At 41.8% G+C, this 23,013-nt stretch overlaps 1 protein-coding gene and 1 long non-coding RNA gene across 3 annotated transcripts in view; one reads left to right on the top strand and one right to left on the bottom strand.

Moving 5' to 3' along the window:
• Positions 1–11,382, bottom strand: LOC122563880. 2 transcript variants are annotated; one of them, XR_006315762.1, is made up of 4 exons: positions 10,835–11,382; positions 10,155–10,228; positions 3,851–4,064; positions 1–2,345 (listed from the first exon to the last, which is right to left on the bottom strand). It is a non-coding gene; the product is annotated as an uncharacterized LOC122563880 (long non-coding RNA). The 2 variants fall into 2 exon arrangements; XR_006315763.1 differs by lacking the exon at positions 10,155–10,228.
• A 109-nt stretch (positions 11,383–11,491) lies between these two features.
• The window catches only part of crk (v-crk avian sarcoma virus CT10 oncogene homolog), a 41,142-nt gene continuing 29,620 nt past the window's right edge, over positions 11,492–23,013 (top strand). Inside the window, exon 1 of the mRNA XM_043718085.1 lies at positions 11,492–12,599. Within this exon, the coding sequence (XP_043574020.1) occupies positions 11,817–12,599 (783 nt within the window). The 5' untranslated portion in view covers positions 11,492–11,816. The remainder of the gene's footprint in view (positions 12,600–23,013) is intronic.

Here is a 23,013-nt window from a genome sequence, read left to right as displayed (position 1 = left end):
CAGGTGCAGTCTCACCTATACTGTATAGTTGCAACAATATTTTCTTACCTTTATATTCTATTCCTTTAGCTGTAAAAGTGAACATTCCATTGGCTGTCTTTATTATCTGCTATATCTGCATGCAAGTTTTCTGTGACTCCTGAACAAGTACACCTAGATCCCTCTGCACCAGAACACTCTGAAGACTCTCCATGTTTAGATAATACATCACCTTCCCATTTTTTCGATCAAAATGCATGACCTTACACTTATCCACATTAAACTCCATCTGCCACATTTTAGCCCAGTCTCCTAACCTATCTATATCCGTTGTAAGGTTCTTATTTTTTCTCCCATCTATATCTGTGCTGTCCCCAAATTTGGCTCTAGAGCCTTCTATCACTGTATCCAAGTCGTTAATGTAGGTTGTAAATAGCTGGGGCCCAAGGACTGAATACTGTGGCATCCCACTAGTTACAGCTTGTCATCCAGAAAAATAAACTCATCTATCCCGAATCTCTGTTTTCTGTCCATCAGCCAGTCACCTATCCAAACTAATAAATTACTGAATCCCATATGATCCAACCTTGTGAATTAACCTAATCAAATGCCATCCAGAAGTCCAGATATGTTACATCACAGGATCCCCATTATTCACTTTACTTATTCTCAGTGCTGCTTGACTTTGTCCTGCAGGGTGGCCCAAATATGTCATCTTCAGTTTTGTCAATTCACTCTTCACCAGATTTATTACCAAAGTGATGCTTTGGATCCAAGCAAACAGTTTGTGTAGTTGTTGTAACTTCTTCCCAAGTTTGGCTGAACACAACCAAATCGCCAGTGTAAACCTCACAATTGTGTAATCCTTTTAAGACTTTGTTTGTCAATTAGCAAAAAGTTGGCATGACTGGTGTAAGGATTGCGTGACTTTATTTTGTGCTTTTTGAAAAATTGTGAACTTAATTAAGAATGACCCAGTGTTTGAAAGGGTGGCTATATGTTCTGATAGGCAAGTAACCTGACAGCCATTTCGAGTGTTGTGAAAACAAGCAGTAACTGAACTGTACATTTCAGACAATTTGAGCCAAGGTGGTGGACACATGCTGCTCTTGTTGGCAACAAGAAGTTGATTAGTCTATGGACTAGTGACCAGTTATTAATGACAGAGATGCTTTTGCCTGCCTGTGTTATTGATTCTCAGGTGACTGAACAATGAAGAGCTGGGAATATGTTACAGAGAGTTCAGTTCACCACAGGCGTGGTATCTCTGATCTCTGTAGTGGGAACTCTATAAATCTAAAGAAAACTTTATCTCAAGTTTATCCGTCTGGTAATAGTTGTTGTTAGCTGTGATTTTTGGACAAAAAAAGTCAGCAGTTATAAGGGAACCAGCCACCTTGTGTCTCTTACCAACCAGTGGAAATATCCGGAGAAAGACAACTGATGCCACAGCTGGCCAGCAGCACACAAAGTCATAAGATTTTCACAATAACTGAACTGAGGAACAAAGATGATTGAACTGTTTTTCTCGTGTTTCTCCTTTATAAATAACCTATTTTACCTTGTCTGTTTGTCTGTCTGTGTGTTTTTAAGGGAATTAGATTTGAATTAGTCATGTTTTATACTGATTGATATAATTGTTTATCTGTAGCTAGAGTCTAATTACTTGTAATAAATATCATTCTTGTTCAGTACAGAAACTCAGTCTGTGCTTTCTATTAATCTAGGTCCGAAAGTCAAGTAAATATGAGAACTTTGTATACTTTATAAAATCTTTAATGGTTGTGATATCACTGGGAATAGTGAGATTCAATTTCCAGGGCACTACCCAAGTGAGTTGTGCACTTTACATTGATAAAGTTCATCTGGTGTTAATAAAAACTGAAATGTGGTTGGAATTACCAATTAATGGAACTTGCCGATATCCTTTAAACACGTCAATTTTTGTAAAATAAAAAATGCTTGTCCAATCTTCTCAATACAATATTCCAGTTGTGAAATCAGATATAAATCTGCCTTTTTTTTTCACATTGACTTCAATTCAATGATCAATAATCTTTGTGACCAATCTGGTTTTTGCTCAATAGCTGAAATCAAGCTCCTACGATGCAGTTCATTGAACATAGAACATTACAACGTAGTACAGGCCCTTCCACCCTCGATCAATAATATCATTGTCCATCATGAACTTAATTTCTTCCCTCATTTGAGTTAACTTCTTTGGGATGAATCTGTAAGGATGTTTGTTTATAGGTAATGCAACCCCTATATTAACATCAGGTATAACTAATTGCATTTTGCTTGTTTATTCACACAAATTGATTCTTGAGTCTGGAATAACTTTCATCAGTCACTTCAATGGTTTTCTGGAAGAGAATATAATATTATATATAACTTTTAAGTGCATCTGGATTACCCAACTTTAAAAAAAAATCATTCATGGGATTAGGGCATTGCTGGCTAGGCCAGCATTTATTGCCTATCCCTAATTTTTTAAAATTCATTTGTGGGACTTGATGGTTGCTGGCTGGCCAGCATTGATAGTCCATCCCTATTTGCCCTGGAGAAGGGATTGGTGAGCTGCCTTCTTGAATCACTGCAATCCACTTGCTGTGGGTTGACCCACAATGCCAAAAGGAAGGAAGTTCCAGGATTTTGATCCAACGAATGGGGAGGAAAGGCAGTATATTTCCAAATCAGGGTGGTGAGTGGCTTGGAGGGGAACTTGCAAGTGGTGGTGTTCCCAAGTACTTGTCCAGAGGGCAGTTAGGAGGAACCACATTGCTGTGGGCCTGGAGTCACATGTAAACCAGACCAGGTTAGGATGGTAGTTTCCTTTCCTAAAGGACATGAGTCAGCCAGATGGGTTTTTCTAACAATCAACAATGGTATCATGATCATCATTAGACTCTTGATTCCAGAATTTTTTTTACTGAATTCAAATTTCACCATCTGCTGTGGTGGGATTTGAACCCGGGTTCCCAGAACATTAACAGTCCAGTGATAATACCATTAGGCCATCGCCTCACCCCAATCTGATTAATAGAGGGTCAATGTTTCAATTTTCAATTTCAGATTCAGTCTGTATTTGTTCTGATATTTTTGTTTCATTCCTTACTTCATTTCACCACAGTAAATACAGTTATTTTTCCTAACTTTTCTTCCTGTTATAATAACTCTTGAAAATAGTAACATCATACCCTGACTGGTTTATCTTCTCCTGTCTGAAATACTCAGTACAAATTCACATCATTGAGTTTAGTTTTGCTTTGATGAGGTTCAGTGAATCTCATTTCTAATGATATCCCAAAGATAGGTATTAATTCAAAGAGCTTGTCTGCAGCAACAAAACTCCAAGCTTTGGTCATGAAATCTGCTCTAGTTTTCATGGTTTGTTGAGCAATTTTCAAATCTTATTGGCCAACTCACAAACTTAGTTTGGTTATCTCTGAAACATGAAACATGGACTGCATATGTAGCCTAGGTATTGGTTTATAATTTTAATTTTATGAGTCCTTTCATCTCATGTCTGTACACCAGTTCAAAAGGGCTATGTCCTGTGGACTCATTATAGGCATCACAAATGGTAAATAATAACATGGAAAATCAATTATCATTTGGACATTACTAACAATAAGCTGGAATAAGCTGTTCTTTAAAATTTGATGCCACTATTCCAAGACTCCTTGTGATTCTGAATGATAAGCTGAAGATGTAAGGTTTTATTATTCACAAAATATTCATTACTTCTTTGAACATTTGTAAAAATAAATTTGAAACTTGATATGATTTTTTTTCTTTGTCTTGTAAGAAACTGAACTCTAACCCAAATCAGACTTGAAATCCAACTACAGTATGTCTGCAGACTCACCTGTATCCACAACAAATGTTACTCCTTCAAAAAAGGCCAACACATTTATTAAATATATCACTTCAGTCCACCCTGTTGACACACGACTGTGCAGCGGTGCACAGCTTGAATCACATCATCAAGTTCGCTGGTGATATGAATGTAGTGGGTGTCGTCAGCACACAGAGAGGGGGTGCAGCGGCTAACGGACTGGCGCAGAGCCAACAACCTGTCTCTGAACATGGACAAAACAAAAGAGATGTTTGTTGACTTCAAGAGAGCATGGACCAACCACTCTAGACTGGATATGGATGGCTCCCCCGTTGAGATCGTGAAGAGCACCAAATTTCTTGGCGTTCACCAAATCTCACCTGGACCCTCAACCCCAGCTCCATAGCCAAGAATGTTCGAGGAGAAAGTGAGGGCTGCAGATGCTGGAGATCAGAGCCGAAAATGTGTTGCTGGAAAAGCGCAGCAGGTCAGGCAGCATCCAAGGAACAGGAGAATCGACGTTTCGGGCATAAGCCCTTCTTCAGGAAGGGCTTTTCTCATTCCTGAAGAAGGGCTCATGCCCGAAACGTCGATTCTCCTGTTCCTTGGATGCTGTCTGACCTGCTGCGCTTTTCCAGCAACACATTTTCAGCCATAGCCAAGAATGCCCAGCAGCGCCTTTACTTTCTGCACAGACTGAGGAAAGCCCCCCACCCACCTCCCACTCCTACCCTCACCACATTCTACACAGGGTTCATTGAGCGGACCCTGAGCTGCTGCATCACCGCCTGGTTCGGGAATTGCACCGTCTTGAATTGTAAGAGCCTACAACGGATAGTGAGGACAGCTGAGAAGATCATTGCGATCTCTCTCCCCTCCATTACAGATATTTACTCCACACACTGCAGCCGAAAGGCTAACAGCATTGTGGAAGACCCCACACATCCCTCACTCAAACTCTTCTCCCTCCCGACATTCGGCAGAAGATACCAGAGCATTCAGTCTCTCACGGCCAGACTGTGCAACAGTTTTTTCCCCCAAGCCAACAGGCTCCATAACACTGTATGATCGGACTCTTTCTGAAACCCTTTGCAAAACTTCGAATTGCTACTAGAAAAATGTCTATTATTTAGCATTACTAGATTAGATTCCCTACAGTGTGGAAACAGGCCCTTCGGCCCAACATGTCCACACCAACCCTCTGAAGAGTAACCCACCCAGACCCATTTCCTTCTGACTAATGCACCTAACACTACGGGCAATTGAGCATGGCCAATTCACCTGACCTGCACATCTTTGGACTGTGGGAGGAAACCAGAGCACCCGGAGGAAACACACGCTGACACGGGGAGAATGTGCAAACTCCACACAGTCAGTCGCCTGAGGCTGGAATTGAACCCTGATGCTGTGAAGTAGCAGTGCTAACCACTGAGCCACCTGTATGCTTCTACGACACTGTAACTTGCGTGTTTTGCACTTTTATGCACTTTATGCTGTGTACGATTGTGTACTTTGTGCTGTCCATGTAGCACCCTCCATCATGGAGGAACGCTGTCTCGTTTTTAGTGTATCTGTTATTTTTGTTAGAAATGACAAATAAAGCTACTCTCTCTCTCTATTTTCACAGAAACCAGACTGTCTCTTCCAATTAGCTTCAGTTTTCCTAAATGGACAGTTTTAACCTCCTTAATAATTAATTCTAACATATTCTCTACATAGATATCAAGCTAACCTGCATATAATGTCCTGCCTCCCTCTTTCTTAAATACAGTAGTTATATTTTCTAACACAAGAACAGAAGTTGCTGGAAAAGCTCAGCAGGTCTGGCAGCATCGGTGAAGAGAAATCAAAGTTAATATTTCAGGCACGGTGACCCTTCCTCAAAACTGACAAACCATTCTAAGGAAGGGTCACTGGACCCAAAATGTTAACTTTGATTCTTCTTTACAGATGCTGCCAGACCTGTTGAGATTTTCCAGGAACTTCTGTTTTTGTTTCTGACTTACAGCATCCGCAGTTCTTTCAGGTTTTTTAAAGTCATATTTTCTACTTTTCAGTCAAACAGAACCTTTCCAGAATCTATCTTACTTTGGCTAACTAACAACATACATCTATCATCTCATTAGCCACTGTTTTTGAGATCACTGGATGAAGTCCATCAGGATTTGTCAGTCTTCAACCCTATCGGTTTGCAGAGTACCACTCCCTCCCATCACGGTTATTATCAAAATGTTTTTGTATCCTCTACAGTGATGACAAAAAGTAAAATATTTCTGAATTCTGAAGAAGAGTCATACTAGATCGAAACGTTAACTGTTTCTCCCTCCACATGTGCTATCTGATCTGCAGAGTTTCTCCAGCAATTTGTTTTTATTTCAGATTTCCAAAACCACAGTATCTTACTTTTATTATTGAAGCAAAATATTTGTTAATTTAAACAATTTTCTTGTTGCATGCTATTAACTTCACATACTCACTCTCCTGATGAAGGGCTTTTGCCCAAAATATTGACTCTCCTGCTCCTTAGATGCTGACCTGCTGTGCTTTTCCGGCACCAAACTTTTTGATTCTGATCTCCAGCATCTGCAGTCCTCACTTTTTCCTCACTCTCTAGACGATCAAATTGACATAACCTTTTCCTTTTTAAAAAGTCCACTTTCTGTTTTACATTTCTAGCTAACTTCCCCTCATATTCTAATTTCTTTTTCCAGTTTAATCTTTTAGTTATTCTCTGCCATATTTTATATTCTGTTCAATGATCTAACTTGCCACTCACCTTTGTGTTTTTTTCCTTAGGTTTGATGATTTCCTTAGTTTTTTATTCCGTTAGCCATGGATAATGAGATCTCCCTTTAGAATTTGTCATTCTCGTACATATTCTGATTCTGAGTATTTGATCTATCCTCTCACCCACAATCACTTAAACTAGTTTAGCTTTCATGCCTAGATGGTTGCCCAATTTAGGTTTAGAACACTAGTCTTTATCCCAGTCTTCCCCCTTTCAAACTAAAATATAATCATATTGTGATTGCTGCCACCTAGGAATACAAAGAACAAAGAACATTACAGCACAGGAACAGGCCGTTTGGCCCTCCAAGTCTGCACTGATCCAGATCCTCTATCTAAACCTGTCGCCTATTTTCTAAGAATCCGTATCCCTCTGCTCCCTGCCCATTCATGTATCTATCTAGGTACATCTTGAATGATGCTATCATTCCTGCCTCTACCACCTCCGTTGGCAATGCATTCCAGGCAGCCACCATCCTCTGTGTGAAGAACTTTCCATATATATCTCCCCTGAACATTTCCCCTCTTGCTTTGAACTCATGAACCCTAGTAATTGAGTCCCCCACTCTGGGGGAAAAAGCTTCTTGCTATCCACCCTGTCTACACCTCTCATGATTTTGTAGGCCTCAATCAGGTCCCCCCTCAACCGCCTCCTTTCCAATGAAAATAATCCTAATCCACTCAACCTCTCCTCATAGCTAGCACCCTCCATCTCAGGCAACATCCTGGTGAACCTCCTCTGCACCCTCTCCAAAGCACCCACATTCTTTTGGTAATGTGGCAACCAGAACTGTACGCAATATTCCAAATATGGCCAAACCAAAGTCTTATACAACTGTAATATGACCTGCCAACTCTTGTACTCAATACTCCATTCGATGAAGGCAGGCATGCTGTATGCCTTCTTGACCACTTTATTGACCTGAACACCCAGAATCTCTCTGTATTTCAATTTTCCCCAGAACATTTCCATTTACTATACAGTACTTTGCTCTCAAATTGCATTTTCCAAATTGCATCACCTCGCATTTGTCCAGATTGAACTCCATCTGCCATTTCTCTGTCATCTCTCCAATCTATCTATATTCTGCTATATTCTCTGACGGTCCCCTTCAGTATCTGCTACTCCACCAATCTTAGTGTCATCTGCCAAATTGCTAATGAGGCAACCGACACCTTCCTCCAAATCATTTATGTATATCACAAACAACAGTGGTCCCAGGACGGATCCATGTGGGACATCACTGGTCACAGGTCTCCATTTTGAGAAGCTCCCTTCCACTACTATTCTCAGTCTCCTGTTGCCCAACCAGTTCTCTATCCATCTAGCTAGAACACCCTGGACCCCATGTGACTGCACCTTCTTCACCAGCCTACTAAGGGGAACCTTATCAAATGCCTTACTAAAGTCCACGTACATGACATCTGCATCCCTTCCCTCACCAATCAACTTTGTCACCTCTTCAAAGAATTCTACTAAGTTTGTAAGACGTGACCTTACCCACACAAAACCATGCTGCCTATCACTAAGAAGCCTGTTTTCTTCCAAATGGGTATTCTATATTCTATTCCTTAGTATCTTAGCCAGTAGCTTTCCTACCACTGATAGAAAGTGTGGTACTGGAAAAGCACAGCAGGTCAGGCAGCATCCGAGGAGCAGGAGAATCGAGGTTTCGGGCATAAGCTCTTCATCAGGAATGACTGATGAAGGGATTATGCCCGAAATGTCAATTCTTCTGCTCCTCGGATGCTGCCTGACCTGCTGTGCTTTTCCAGCACCACAATCTCAACTCTGATCTCCAGCATCTGCAGTTCTCACTGTTTACCTACCTGATGTCGGGCTCACAGGTCTGTAATTATCTAGATTATCCCTGCTACCCTTCTTAAACAAGGGGACAACATTAGCAATTCTCCAGTCCTCTGGGACCTCCACCGTTTTCAAGGATGCTGCAAAGATATCTATTAAAGCCCCAGCTATTTCCTCTCTCGCTTCCCTCAGTAACCTGGGATAGATCCCATCCGGTCCTGGGGACTTGTCCACCTTAATGCCTTTTAGAATATACAATACCTCCTCCCTCCGTATGCCAACTTGACCGAGAGTAATCAAAGATCTATCCCTAACCTCAACATCCACCATGTCCCTCTTCTCAGTGAGTACCGATGCTAAGTACTCATTTTGTCTGATTCCATGCATATCTTTCCTCCTTTGTCCTTGAGTGGGCCAACCCTTATCCTAGTTACCCTCTTGCTCCTTATATATGAATAAAAGGCTTTGGGGTTTTCCTTAACCCTGCTCAGTAAGGATTTCTCATGACCCCTTGTAGCCCTCTGAATTCCTCGTTTCAGATTGGTCCTACATTTCCAATATTCTAACAAAGTTTTGTCTGTCTTCAGTTGCTTAGACCTTATGCACACATCCTTTTTCCTCTTAGCTAGTCTCACAATTTCACCTGTCATCCATGGTTCCCAAATCTTGCCATTTTTATCCTTCATTTTCACAGGAACATATCTCTCCTGAACTCTAATCAACCTCTCTTTAAAAGCCTCCCACAGACCTGCTGTGCTTTTACAGCACCACAATCTCAACTCTGATTCTCCAGCATTGCAGTTCTCACTGTTTACCTACCTGATGTCAGGCTCACAGGTCTGTAATTATCTAGATTATCCCTGCTACCCTTCTTAAACAAGGGGACAACATTAACAATTCTCCAGTCCTCTGTGACCTCCACCGTTTTCAAGGATGCTGCAAAGATATCTGTTAAAGCCCCAGCTATTTCCTCTCTCGCTTCCCTCAGTAACCTGGGATAGATCCCATCTGGTCCTGGGGACTTGTCCACCTTAATGCCTTTTAGAATATACAATACCTCCTCCCTCCGTATGCCAACTTGACTGAGAGTAATCAAAGATCTATCCCTAACCTCAACATCCACCATGTCCCTCTTCTCAGTGAATACCGATGCTAAGTACTCATTTTGTCTGATTCCATGCATATCTTTCCTCCTTTGTCCTTGAGTGGGCCAACCCTTATCCTAGTTACCCGCTTGCTCCTTATATATGAATAAAAGGCTTTGGGGTTTTCCTTAACCCTGCTCAGTAAGGATTTCTCATGACCCCTTGTAGCCCTCTGAATTCCTCGTTTCAGATTGGTCCTACATTTCCAATATTCTAACAAAGTTTTGTCTGTCTTCAGTTGCTTAGACCTTATGCACACATCCTTTTTCCTCTTAGCTAGTCTCACAATTTCACCTGTCATCCATGGTTCCCAAATCTTGCCATTTTTATCCTTCATTTTCACAGGAACATATCTCTCCTGAACTCTAATCAACCTCTCTTTAAAAGCCTCCCACAAATCAAATGTGGATTTGCCTTCAAACAGCTGCTCCCAATCTATATTCCCCTGCTCCTGCTGAATTTTGCTATAGTTTGCCTTCCCTTAATTTAGCACTGTTCCTTGAGGACCACTCTCATCTTTGTCCATGAGTATTCTAAAACTTATGGAATTGTGATCAGTATTCCCAAAGTATTCCACCACTGAAACTTCACCTACCTGGCCGGGCTCATTTCCTCACCCCAGGTCCAGTGTGGCCTCTTCCCGAGTTGGATTACTTGCATATCTTTACCCTGAGGTCATGAATTAGTACAGACATATTGCATTATGTATTGACACACTGGATGAAGGAACTGAATGCATTGTTGCTAAGTTTGCAGATGACACAAAGATAGGTGGCAGGTCAGGTAGTGTAGAGGGAGTGGGGAGGTTGCAGAAGGTCTTGGCAGTTGGAATACAATGTGAAAACGTGTGCAGTTTTCCCATTTTGTACGAAGAATTGATGCATAGACTATTTTCTAAACAAGGCTTTGTAAATCTGAAACAGAAAGACTTGGAACACCTAGTTCAGGATTCTCTTAAGGGTTAACATGCAGGTTCAGTTGACAGTTAGGAAGGAAAATGCAATGTTAGCATTCATTTCAGAGGGCTAGAATACAAGAGCAAGAGATGTGCTGCTAAGGCAGTATAGGGCTCTGGCCAGATCATATTTGAAATATTGTGAGCAGTTTTGTGTCCCACACCTAAGGAAGGAAATGCTGGCGTTGGAGGTGATCCAGAGAAGGTTACAAGAATGATCCCGATGATGTAGGGCTTGTCAGATGAAGAGCGGTTGAGGACTCTGGGTCTGTACTCAATGGAGTTTCGAAGAACAAGGAGGGGATCTGATTGAAACTTACAGAATACTAAGAGGCTGGATAGAGTGGATGTAGAAAAGATGCTTCCACCAGTAGGAGAGACAAAGACCCAGGGGCACATCCTCAGAGTGTAGGGGCAACCCTTTAGAACTGAGATGAGGAGGAACTTCTCCACCATCCCTCAGTCCTCAGGGGCCGACCTGATTGTCAAACTAACGTGACTTTAAGCGTTTCAGTACCAAAAATCTTCCCTTAGATGTTTCAACATTAAATCTTGGTTTGATAGTGAAGCGTCACTGACTTTGTCTTCTCTTCACGGATGCTGCCGGACCTGCTCCGTTTCTCCAGCAATTTCTGTGTCTGTTTATTTCAGATCCGCAATTTTTTTTCTCTGTTTTAATTTTGTTTGATGATCTTCTCCCCCCCAACCCCCGACCCCGGAGCGAGGCCCTGACACTTTTCTCTTGGTTGACTGGGCTGTAGGCGCCAATGTCCCAAGCGACCTCACCAAGATGGCGGACGGCATTACCCATCCCGGCCCCCCAACGAAATAGCCACCCTTCCGGGTGGGGGGGGCGGGGAGGTCATCGCGCGCCCTCTCTCTCTCTCTCCCTCCCTTCCCCCCCCCCCCCCAACCCGCTCCAGGGAGTGCGCGTGCGCAGCGGGTAAGGGGCGGCCCCTTTTAGAGAACAAACGCCCTCGTCAAAAGTCGGCGGATAGAAATCGGCTAAAAGGGTCGGGCGCAGTTAACGATCTCGCGCGCTATTTTCCAATAGATTTGCACAGAAAGAGGGAAAGCATAAGTTTCACAAACAAGAGGTATCCCAGCTGAGATTGACCGGGGGAGGGGGCGGATTTTATGAAGTAAACCCGTGTCCGTTTGCCGCCCCGGGGGCTTTATTTTAATTTTATTCAGTGTGTTGTGAGGGGAGGCCTGAGGCCTAGGCGGTGAGTAGGCCGCTGCCGGCGCCGTTGGGCAGGCAGAGCAGAGCCCGGCCTGGGCACAGCCGACCACACCGAGGACATGGCGGCTAATTTCGACGTCCAGAAGCAAGAAAGCTGGTATTTCGGGCCCATGAGGCGGGACCAAGCCGTCTCTCTGCTGCAGGGCCAGAAGCACGGCACTTTCCTGGTGAGGGACAGTCGCACCATCCCAGGGGACTACGTGCTGAGTGTCAGCGAGAACTCCAAAGTGTCGCATTATATCATCAACAGCCGGCAGCAGCAAGGCCCAGGCCCCGGGCCCGGCCGTTACCGCATTGGCGACCAGGAGTTCGAGCACTTGCATGGCCTGCTGGAGTTCTACAAGATCCACTACCTGGACACTACCACCCTGCTGGAGCCTGTCCACAGGCCCAACGCCTCGTACATGCCTTCTAACAGCGTCCCGCCCGAGGAGGCCCACTTCGTCCGAGCCCTCTTCGACTTCCCCGGCAACGACGAGGAAGACCTGCCGTTCCGCAAGGGCGACGTGCTCCGTATCCTGGACAAGCCCGAGGATCAGTGGTGGAACGCGCAGAACAGCGAAGGCCGCTGCGGCATGATCCCCGTGCCTTACGTGGAGAAGTGCCGGCCCAGCTCGCTGCTCGGCCCGGCGAACAGCCCCGAGGGCGGCCAGGCGGCGGTGGGGGCGGCCCAGCACCAGCCGCCGTCGGGGGTCGGCGGAGTCGGGCAGCCAGAGTTCGGGCCCTATGCCCAGCCCAGTGTCAGCGCCTCGCTGCCCAACCTTCAGAACGGGCCGGTGTATGCCCGGGCCTTCCAGAAGCGAGTCCCCAATGCCTATGATAAGACAGCCCTGGCCCTGGAGGTAGGTATATTCTCGTTCATTCTGTTGCCTCCCACCTTCAGCAGTGCTCCCTCATGCCTCAGCCTGGACGCTGCACAGCCTGGAAGCAATGGCAACTCACTGAAGAGACTGAATAAAATCGATGACGAGTACTATAAGAACTTTCAGTATTCTTCCCAAGTTTAAAAGAAAAGTCCGATTGGACTTGAAACGTTAAGGTTTTCCCCAGGTGTTACCAGGCTTGCTGAGTTTCTCTAGCACTTTGTTTTTTTTTTTCTTTATTTCAAGTTTCTAGCATCACGGTTTGTTTTTATTCTGCCTGAACATATGACCTGAATTAGTATTGAGTTTTTACTTCATATTCGTGTTGGGTTCAGTGGTTAACACTGCAGCCTCACAGCGCCAGAGACCCTGCGCATTCTCCCCGGGTCTGCGTGGGTTCCCCCCGGGTGCTCCAGTTTCCTCTCACAATCCAAAGATGTGCAGGTCAGGTGAATTAGCCATGCTAAATTGCCCGTGATGTTAGGTGTATTAGTCAGAGGGAAATGGGTCTGGGTGGGTTACTCTTTGGAGGACTTGTTGGGCTGAAGGGCCTGTTTCCACACTGTAGGGAATCTAGTCTAATCATGTCAAGTAACTTAGGATGTTGAGGATGCTACATCAATATTTGTGCAGTGTTGAAAAGAAGCTGAGACTGTTCTATTTAAAGAATGAAAGTTATGGGGCATCTGATGCCTTTGCTTAAAACATCACAAGGCACAGTGCTGTTATTAGATATGGTTTGAAATGTCACTCGAACTGATGTTAGAACAGGTGACTATTTTTGTTAGAAGTGAACTTAAAAAGGACAATGTTTGGGAGGGAGATGGATTCCAGAGTTTTAGGCATCAACTGCTGATGGCACAGCCACCAGTAGTGGGCCAATTAAAATTAGGAACAAGCAAAATGCCAAAGTTATGAATCTGATTTGTTGAACTGGAGAAGCTTGTAGGAATTTGACAGTGTTGCTTTGGACAGGTTTGAACACTAGGCTCCGAATTTTGAAATTAAAGCATAATCTGAAGAAACTGGGACTTTTTTTCTCATGCAGGGAACATTTAAGGAGAAAAGCAAAGATTTAGGGAGAGGTGTGACATCGTGTTTAAAACTCAAATAATTTGGGCAGGATAGACAAGGATGAAACTATTTTCATTGTCAGAAAGATCTGGAACCAGAAAGTTCAAAAATCTCCCAACACCAAGTTATAGTCCAACAAGTTTATATGGAAGCACTAGCTTTTTGAACACTGCTCCTTCAGGTGGTTGTGGAGTATAAGATCATGCTTACAGCATTGGCTATAAATTCTGAGTGTGATCTTAACCTTCACATCACCTGATTAAGGAGCGGCACTCCGAAAGATAGTGCTTCTAAATAAGCCTGTTGGACCACAGCCTGGTGTTGTGATTTTTAACTTTGTCCACCCCAGTCCAATACTGGCATCCCCAAGTCACGCAACCAGAAAGTACTAATTTATAGCTGTTGTCAGTGGACCAATGGGAGAGGTGAGATTTTTAATGGCAAATTATAATGTAGAATGTGAAAGTGTGGAAATAAAGACATTATCCATTTCCACTTTGGAATTAATAAATATCTGGAAACGAGGCAAGGAATGATGGCGTTGGCCTGGGGAGATGAATTGGATACGAGCTGAAAATGTGTTGCTGGAAAAGCGCAGCAGGTCAGGCAGCATCCAAGGAACAGGAGAATCGACGTTTCGGGCATAAGCCCTTCTTCAGGAATGAGGAAAATTTATCCAGCAGGCTAAGATAAAAGGTAGGGAGGAGGGACTTGGGGGAGGGGCGTCAGAAATGTGATAGGTGGAAAGGGGTCAAGGTGAGGGTGATAGGTCAGACTGAGGTGGGGGCGGAGAGGTCAGGAAGAAGATTGCAGGTTAGGAAGGCGGTGCTGAATTCGATGGATTTGACTTCCAGCAGGCTAAATGAATTGGATAGGTGTTTTAGACTGCTGGAAAGGGCTTAATGGCCATTTTCTGTTCAGGTGGTATTGGGATGAGGGCTTTCAGTTGGGGAGATTGGAAGTATTGAAATTGCCCTCTTTGGAGCATAAAGGGCTAAGTGGCAACTTTCACCCAATTTGTGTTTGTAGGTGGTGAAAAGTTTCATTTGTAACCAGAGGGCATAGATTGAAGTAATTGGCATGCTAGCAAGTTATCTTCTGGAATGCAGTACCTAAGGCTATAGTGGAAATGGATTTTGCATTTTTATACTACCGTTTGTCAAGTTGCTAGGAAATATTTTTTGAATAATTTTTCCTTTAACATGGGAAGTTGTGACCACCAATTTGCACAGCACATGATCCGCAAACAGCACTGAGACGAATAAGAAGATAATCTGCTGAGAATAAAGTATTGTTCCAAGGAGAGAACTTCATACTTTTAAAGAGCAAGGTTGGCCTAGATTTAGATTAGTGTGGAAACAGGCCCTTCACTGCATTGTGTAGGAGCTGGGATGTCGTCATGTGCCTGTACAGGACATTGGTCAGGCCACTTTTAGAATACAATATGGGAAAACTACAAGACATAGGTTTAAAGTGAGGGGGAAACGACTTTAAAAAGGAGCTGAAGGCGACTTTTTTTCATGTAGAGGGTTGTGCATGTACAGCATGAGCTGCCAGAGGAAGTGATGGAAGCTGGTACAATTTATAACATTTTAAAAGGCAACTGGATGGGTATATGAATAGGAAGGGTTTGGAGTGATATGGGCCAAATGCTTGCGAGTAGGACTAGGTGAGACTGGGATGTTTAGTTGGCATGGATAGGTTGGACTAAAATATCTGTTTCTGTGGGGGTGTGTGCGCGTCAATCATGTAAAATGTCAAATTAACTGGCAAAAATCAATATACAAAGAAATAGAGAGGAATGATGACTGAAAGATTGGTTAAAGATGAGTTTTAAGTAGCATTTTTAAAAAATAGTGTCAAAGGAGCTTATGAATGGAGAAATTGAGTTTATGGCCTGGCAGCTGAAGGCACAGCTGTCAAGTTAGAACACAGCAAGTAGGAGATGGGGGGGGGAAGGGAAAGTTCTTGATTTGTCTGAGAGCTGGAGTAGTTACAAGGATAGAGAGACAAGTTTCAAACAACTTGGGGATAGACAATAAATGCAGATCTACTCCGTTACCCGCATTCAACTGAAACACACACCATATAGCAGTGAGACAAGCATTTCAGAATTGAGGTGTGGGTTACCAGAATAACTAAAGTGCCTCAATTTTCTGTGAAGAGATGAGAAGTGGAAATGCTGTCATCTATTGTAGGGATGTTAAACGAAGGTAACTGCCTGTTGTAATGGAACACTTGGTGTTCTCTGCTCATGAAATGCATTGGTGGACACTTATTTCACACTGTGGTAGCTGTAATGCAGATAAAATGGTAACTGTTTTGGGCACAGCATGTTCCTGCGAGCAGTCTTGATGAATGATCATTTCACTTAATTTGTTCCCTCAATATTGCAAAACAATGAAAGACTTGTGGCTCTATTTCTATATCCACAAAAATTGCAAGACTGGACTTATATTTGATTTGAATGTTCCCTCTGATTCCATTACAACTTAGGGTCAAAGTTCTTAGAGTGTCTTTGCCAATATTCCTCCCTTAGCTAACACGGAGAGGGGGAGTGGGATATGGTTTCCATGGCTTAAGGTTGGCACTGAATAGTTTGTCTTAAGACATTTACTAGTATTGTAAGCAAAGTATTTGGCAAACCTGCTTTTTACTCGCATGAGGATATCAAAGAAAAAGCCTGTTAAGGGGTGCAAAAAGATGCGTTCTAATTGTTGAGAGTAATCAAGATGTACTTTGGTTTCCTGAAGCTTTCCAGTTTAGTTAATACTGTGACTCACAGAATTAAAATGCAAACTTTGTATGTGACAGTTTGTCAAGATTGCAACCAAAAGTTGTTTTTATTAAAATAGATATTGAAATGTTAAGAATAAAGTCAGGGTCTAAATCACACTTGTGCATTAGCAACATTGGTACTGGGAAGAAGTCCCTGAACTTGTCGCATGGTATAGAATGACAATGTCTCAAAACTGTTTTGCATGACATTTTCAATGCAGATCTGCATAATTTGTGCAACTCCATTAAACTTTGGCCCAGTCAGTTGAAACTCAAGCAGACTACTGTTCTTAGAAATATTAAACCAAGGCCTATCTGTCAGATTAAAAATCTTGGGACCCTATTTGAAGTGAGCAGAAGAAACTCCTGGCATGCTGTTCACATTCATTCTGCAACCATTACCATCAAAACACATTACTTACATTTTCAGTTGGTGTAGAACTTAATTACAGTAAACTTCAAATATAATTAATTTGGAACAATGTTATACTTCAAAATAAAATGTTTGTTATTTTGACCTGCCATTGCTTTAGATGCTCATTGAGTTTGAGCTGAATAGACCGGGATAATTCTGGTTTGGGTTGGAGGAGGGGGAAATTGACTAGTGATTCTGCTCCACTTTGTTAACTTATCCACCTGATTTTCTAGGAGTATCAGGTGAATACAGGATTTGCATTGGCTGAACAACCATCACATATCAGTAGTCTGACAACATTCAGCATCCAGCCTTTCATCAGCAATCTTATCTGAGAGGCGTAGCATTGTTAATAACAATGTACTTGTACGTATTTAATTATAATTGCAAATAGAATATGCTGGTTGATGAAGCAGCAGATCTCTCAGCGCTCAATGAAGTATTTTGGGATGTTACAATCATGAATTTTCTTTTGATTTCATGTTTTAATTCATTTGAGTTTAGATTATCTTGTTCATGCTTTGTAACTGACTTGAAAAGTTTGTCTGCACTGTTTTTATTAACAACCCTTCAGTTAACTATTTAGTCAGGAATCAAAACTTGGCACATGTTTCTGGAACAGTAACTTTATTAACTGCAAACAGTCCATTATTTTAAAGTAGAAAGGCATGTAAATTTGGATGATGAAAGATTGTGCAATTGCATTTCATTCACAGATTAATAGTTTGCATGCCATCTTTCTCACTTTCCTTTGAAGGTTGCTGCAAAGTCTTTGATAACACAATCAAATCCCAAACTTAATTGAGTACTGCCTTTCTGTAGTTCAAGTAAAATCATAAGGTGGCTAAACCAATAAATATATTAGAACAGAAATGCTTTCGTATTTCATTTCTACTGAAATGGACTAACGTGAAAAAGAGTCCAAAGTTTTAATTGTTACATATTTTAGTTACTAAAACTTGAGTAATTATTAGATGTGGTGATTCAAGCGTGATAAAAGGTGATGCATTGCCTGAGGTCTGATGACTGGTAACTGGAAAATGACATCTGTTTATGAAACTACCTAACATAAAAAACTTTCCTTTTGTAGTAAATTCTGGCCCAAGGTTGTATTTTCCTCTTGGAATGCTGTGGAGTTTGCAATAAATGTCAGTTGAGTTTCTATAGATCTTGTGATCCTTTGAGAAATTAAGTATTTGTAATTTAGTTTCGGGTATTCTTAATTGAAATGTACAGCCTTACTTCTAATTCAATCTTATCACTTAGTAATTTTCAGCATGTGTTTCAAACCCCTTGCTTGAAAACATGTAAAGGATTGGCTTCACAAATGTATTGATTTTGCTCTAAGCTTCCCAAGTTCTTGTGTGCTAACACTAAAATATGCAGGGCAGTGCATACTTAAGTCAGTATGCTGTTGTTGTGATAACGTTTTAGCTGAAATTGAGTTCCAGTGGCAGATCTATAATCGTCAATTTGCATTACAAAGTTCAGAATGTTCTTTTAAAGCATGACATGAAGTTGAAAAAACCACGTCCAAAATTGGGTCTGTTTCACGTCTTGGGTAGACATGCAGGAAGTGAATTTCAGTTGTCTTTGCTAAACTGTCTAGTTGTGATACTTGGTGTGATAAAGAGGGCTAAAAGAAGTTCATGTGGTGGTATGGTCTAGTGTGATTTGAAAACAGGTCATTGAGCTCAGGAGTGATGGGTCAATGAGACTTGATGCATATTGGGACATAGGCAGCAGACTTTCGTATGACCTCAGGATTACTAAGGGTAGAATATAGAAGGCTCTCCAGGAGTGCAGTTGCATAATTTGAGTTTAGGGATAGCAAAACATAGATGACAGTTTCAACAGTATAAGAGCCAGGGCTGTGACAAATTTGCATGTTAATTTCCTGAAAATAGCTAGTCTGTAGGACAGTGTAGATATAGATGAAAGCTTGTATAACAATATCTGTAATCTGCAGCAAAATTGGTATGTGGGAGTCCCATTTTGAAGCAGGATGATCAAATTTAATTCCCGGATTGGAGTTGCCCATTTATAGCTCCTATTTGGAATACTGTCATTGGGGAGGTGATGACATAGTGATATTATTATTGGATAGCTTGTTCAGAGACCCAGTTAATGTTCTGAGAACTTGGGTTCAAATCCAAAGCAGGTCGTGGAATTTGAATTACGTAAAAATCTGGGCTGAACGATACAATGATGCCCATAAATCCATTGCTGGGGAAAAACCCACTTGGTTCACTAATGTCCTTTCGGGAAGGAAAGTGTCATCCTTTTAGCTGATCCGGACTACATGTGACTCCAGACCCACAGCAGTGTGGATAACTCCAACTGCCCACTGGGCAGTTAAGGATAGGCAATAAATGCTGGCCTGGCCAGTGAACCTCTCATCCCATTAATGAATTTTAAAAAGGTAATTTGTGGGGGAGGGAGGAAGATGCCAAAAGTCAAATAAAATTTAACTAGTGGAAATTAGTCTAATGTAAAACAAATTTCATTGCTTTTGGGTGAAATCAACTTTACATTTCCTGTGTGGATATCTTATCTTATCAGTGGGGGACAATAAACTTCAAGCGTGATTTGCCCATGCTTTTTGTTTAGAGTCTTCCTGGGGACTGCAAGCTGACACGATCCCCATGTGAGATTCCCCTTCACTTATGATCTGTGGATCTAGAACAGAGATTTATTCATGGAGTTCCTCCTGGATTCAATGGCATTATTACAATGCTGACTTCTGCTTAGGAGCATCCAGGGGCATCACATGAAGGGCTTTGTTTTTTCCTTTTTATTTTGGATGGATTTTTGAGAGTCGAATGTGAGTTCTGTTCCACTGCCATACCAAAGCTGTTCTTGTTAAAGTCACAAATTATAATCTGTGTGTCAGGGCTAATGGGCTGAAAATAGAGCCCTGCCACTCCAAGTCGTCATAAAACTTAATTTCAAAGTATGAAAGTCTCCATTTTAACCAGTCTGTCAGACCCAAGTTAACAGAAAATAGGCCACGTTTTTGTACTAAATAAGATTACTATTTATCACAGTCAAGATTGTAACCCCAATTAGACAACTATGAACTTTCAGCATATCTCTACCAGTTAAAACTCCAAACCCCTTCTAAAAATCTCCACAAATGAAAGGGAAAATTGGAGGGAAGAAAACTGGGGAGCCTTTAATGGTGTCCTGTCCAGTGTTTGCCGAGGTGATCCTAGTGCTTATCAGGATTTTCTGTTCTTCAATCCTTTTTCCCCCTCCAGGTACGAATGCTCATTGTCATGTTTCAAGACTAAAGTGTGCTTTCAACCACACACACCTGCCATTGTTAGAACTGCATATTTCAATAACACAATGTTGTCCGACTCTGCTTCAGGCTTTGCTTTTTTACTTTCGCAGATCTCATCCACATTTAGTCACGCAGCATGGAAACAGACCTTGATCCAACTTGTCCACGCTGACCAGATATTCTAGATTAATCTAGTCCCATTTGGCCCATATCCCTCACAACCCTTTCTATGTGTACACCATCCAGATACCTTTTTAAATGTTGTAGTTGTACCAGCTTCCACAACTACCTCTGGTAGTTCATTCCATTCATGCACCAACCTCTGCATGAAAAAATTGCCCTTTTAAGTACCTTTTAAATCTTTCTCCTTTCACATTAAACCTAATGCCCTCTAGCTTTGGACTTCACTATCCGGAGGTAAAAACCTTGACTACTCACCATATTCATAGAGATGTATAGCACGGAAACAGACCCTTCGGTCCAACTCATCCATGTTGACTAAATGTCCTAATCTAACCTAATCCCATTTGCCAGTACTTGGCCCATATCCCACTAAACCTTTCGAGATTTCTTTTAAATATTGTAATTGCTGCTAGCTTCATATTTGACTGGTGTAACGCATTTCTTTTTTATTTTTTCACTCGTGGACTGTGGGCATCACTAGCTGGCCAGCATTTATTGCCCATCCGTAGATGCCTTTGAGAAGGTGGTGGTGAGCTGTCTTGAATTGTTGCAGTTCATACACTCCAATTCTGTCACCCATAAATGTGAGGTTGTGCAAAACTCTGTCCTTGTCCTAAATTAGACTGCACTTGCTAACCATGTTGGCTTCTTACAAAGCAATGTCTTGAATTTAATGTTCTTTGTGTTGCTTGACTACTCTGTCTCAAATCTCTTACAATCCTGAAACCTCCAATATTTGTACTTGATTAATTCTGACCTCTTGTGCATTCGGAATTTGATGGCTCTACCCATTGGTAACCATGCTTTGAGTTGCTTGGGACTTAAGTTATGGAATTCCTTTCCTAGCCCCTTCCACCTTTTTTGCTTTAGTTTTCTCCTTTTAAGTTGCTGCATTATATCTTCTGCTTTGACCAAGCTTAAGCTGATCTGTCCTAGTTCCCATCTAGGATCAAAATACTTTGGATACTGAATAGGTCAAGAGGTATGGGAATGTTGTGGGAAATTGCAATTGTGTTAGAAGGTTGGTTGTGACATGGTTGAATGTTGGTACAAGTTCGAGATGCCAAGTGGCATATTTATGCTCTCGTTTCCATTTTGTAGCAATTGGAGACTTTGTCCCTCACCCAGACACCCTATCTAATGAGGAAATAGAGATATGATGCCTTTTCTGATTAAAAGTCCAACATCTATGTATGTTCTTAAGTGTGAAAGAGTTGCATAATGAAACTGTTTGTGATGGAAGGTTAGAGAACAGGAGATATTAGATGGGAGTGTAAAGAATGTGAGGCTCAGCAAGACCATGTGGATGATAAAATGCCAGCAGGAATTGGGAGTGTAACAGCTAAGCTGAATAGCTATTGTATATCTTGCTCATGAGGAACAGCACAAGGGATCAGCTGGGAGTCAGTTTATAATAACTGGGTATCAGTAAACAGATCCTTCAAATAGAATGTCAACATATTTTGGAACTTTTATTGGAGGAGATGGAATAATTAAGTTTTAAATGAAAAGGGGCAACTTTGGATAAAGTTCCTGGGTATTAGTATAAAACTAGGGACTGGTTGTTCCTGTAGTTTAAATGACTGCATGGTTTAAAAAAAAATTTCCCCTCGAACAGAATATACCTGGTGCGTTGATCTGAGCCACTGTAGCGTGTTTAAAGTAGCTGTTTGACTGCTTATCACTTATTGATTCTGTTTTATCACAATGGGCAAACTGGTCAAAAGCCATCAGCTGGCAGTAAATTTTTCAGTCGTGCAGATGTTTAAGAGAATAGTAAAGACTCACAGCAAAGTTATGTCCCAGTGGGGAAGAAGGATTCTAGGAAGAGGATAAGCTGACTATGGATAACTAAGGAAGTTGAGGCTAGTATCAAACTGATGGGGATAAAAAGGTACAATGGGGCAAAGACTAAAAAGTTGAAAAACCGACATCAATGACCAAAGGAAGAAAGTTAATAAATTGGAGCAAACCAACAAAGTAATATAAAAATAAACAGTAAGTTTTTAAATATGTAAAAAGAAACAGAGGCCAAAGAGAACACAGACCCCTCTGACAATGAGGCTAGATAATAATGAGGAGGGGGTGTTGAATAATACTTTGCATCAGTCTAATGGGACTAAAGGTTGATAAATCCCCTGGACCTGATGGGTTGCATCCCAGAATTTTAAGGAAGCAGCTACGGAGGTAGTGGATGCACTGATCGTAAACTTCCACAAATTCTTAGATTCTGAAAAAGCCCAATAGGATTGGAAAACTTCCATTGTAAGGCCCGATTTCATAAAAGGTACACAAAATAAAGTAACTTGGCTTAACATCTCTCATTGGGAAATTTTTATCATAAAAGATGTAATTTAGAAATGTATAATATAATCAAGCATGGCTTCACGAAGGAGAAATCATACAATAGACAATAGGTGCAGGAGTATATTCAGCCCTTTGAGCTTACACCGCCATTCAACATGATCATGGCTGATCATTCCTAATCAGTATCCTCTTCCTGCCTTATCTCCATAACCCTTGATTCCACTATCTTTGAGCTCTATCCAACTCTTTCTTAAATGAATCCAGAGACTGGGCCTCCACTGCACTCTGGGGCAGAGCATTCCACACAGCCACCACTCTGGGTGAAGAGGTTTCTCCTCTCATCTCTGTCC

The sequence above is a fragment of the Chiloscyllium plagiosum genome, chromosome 28 (genome assembly GCF_004010195.1).
Source record: "Chiloscyllium plagiosum isolate BGI_BamShark_2017 chromosome 28, ASM401019v2, whole genome shotgun sequence".
Classification (NCBI taxonomy): Eukaryota; Metazoa; Chordata; class Chondrichthyes; order Orectolobiformes; family Hemiscylliidae; genus Chiloscyllium; species Chiloscyllium plagiosum.
This window is presented reverse-complemented; position numbering and strand designations above follow the sequence as displayed.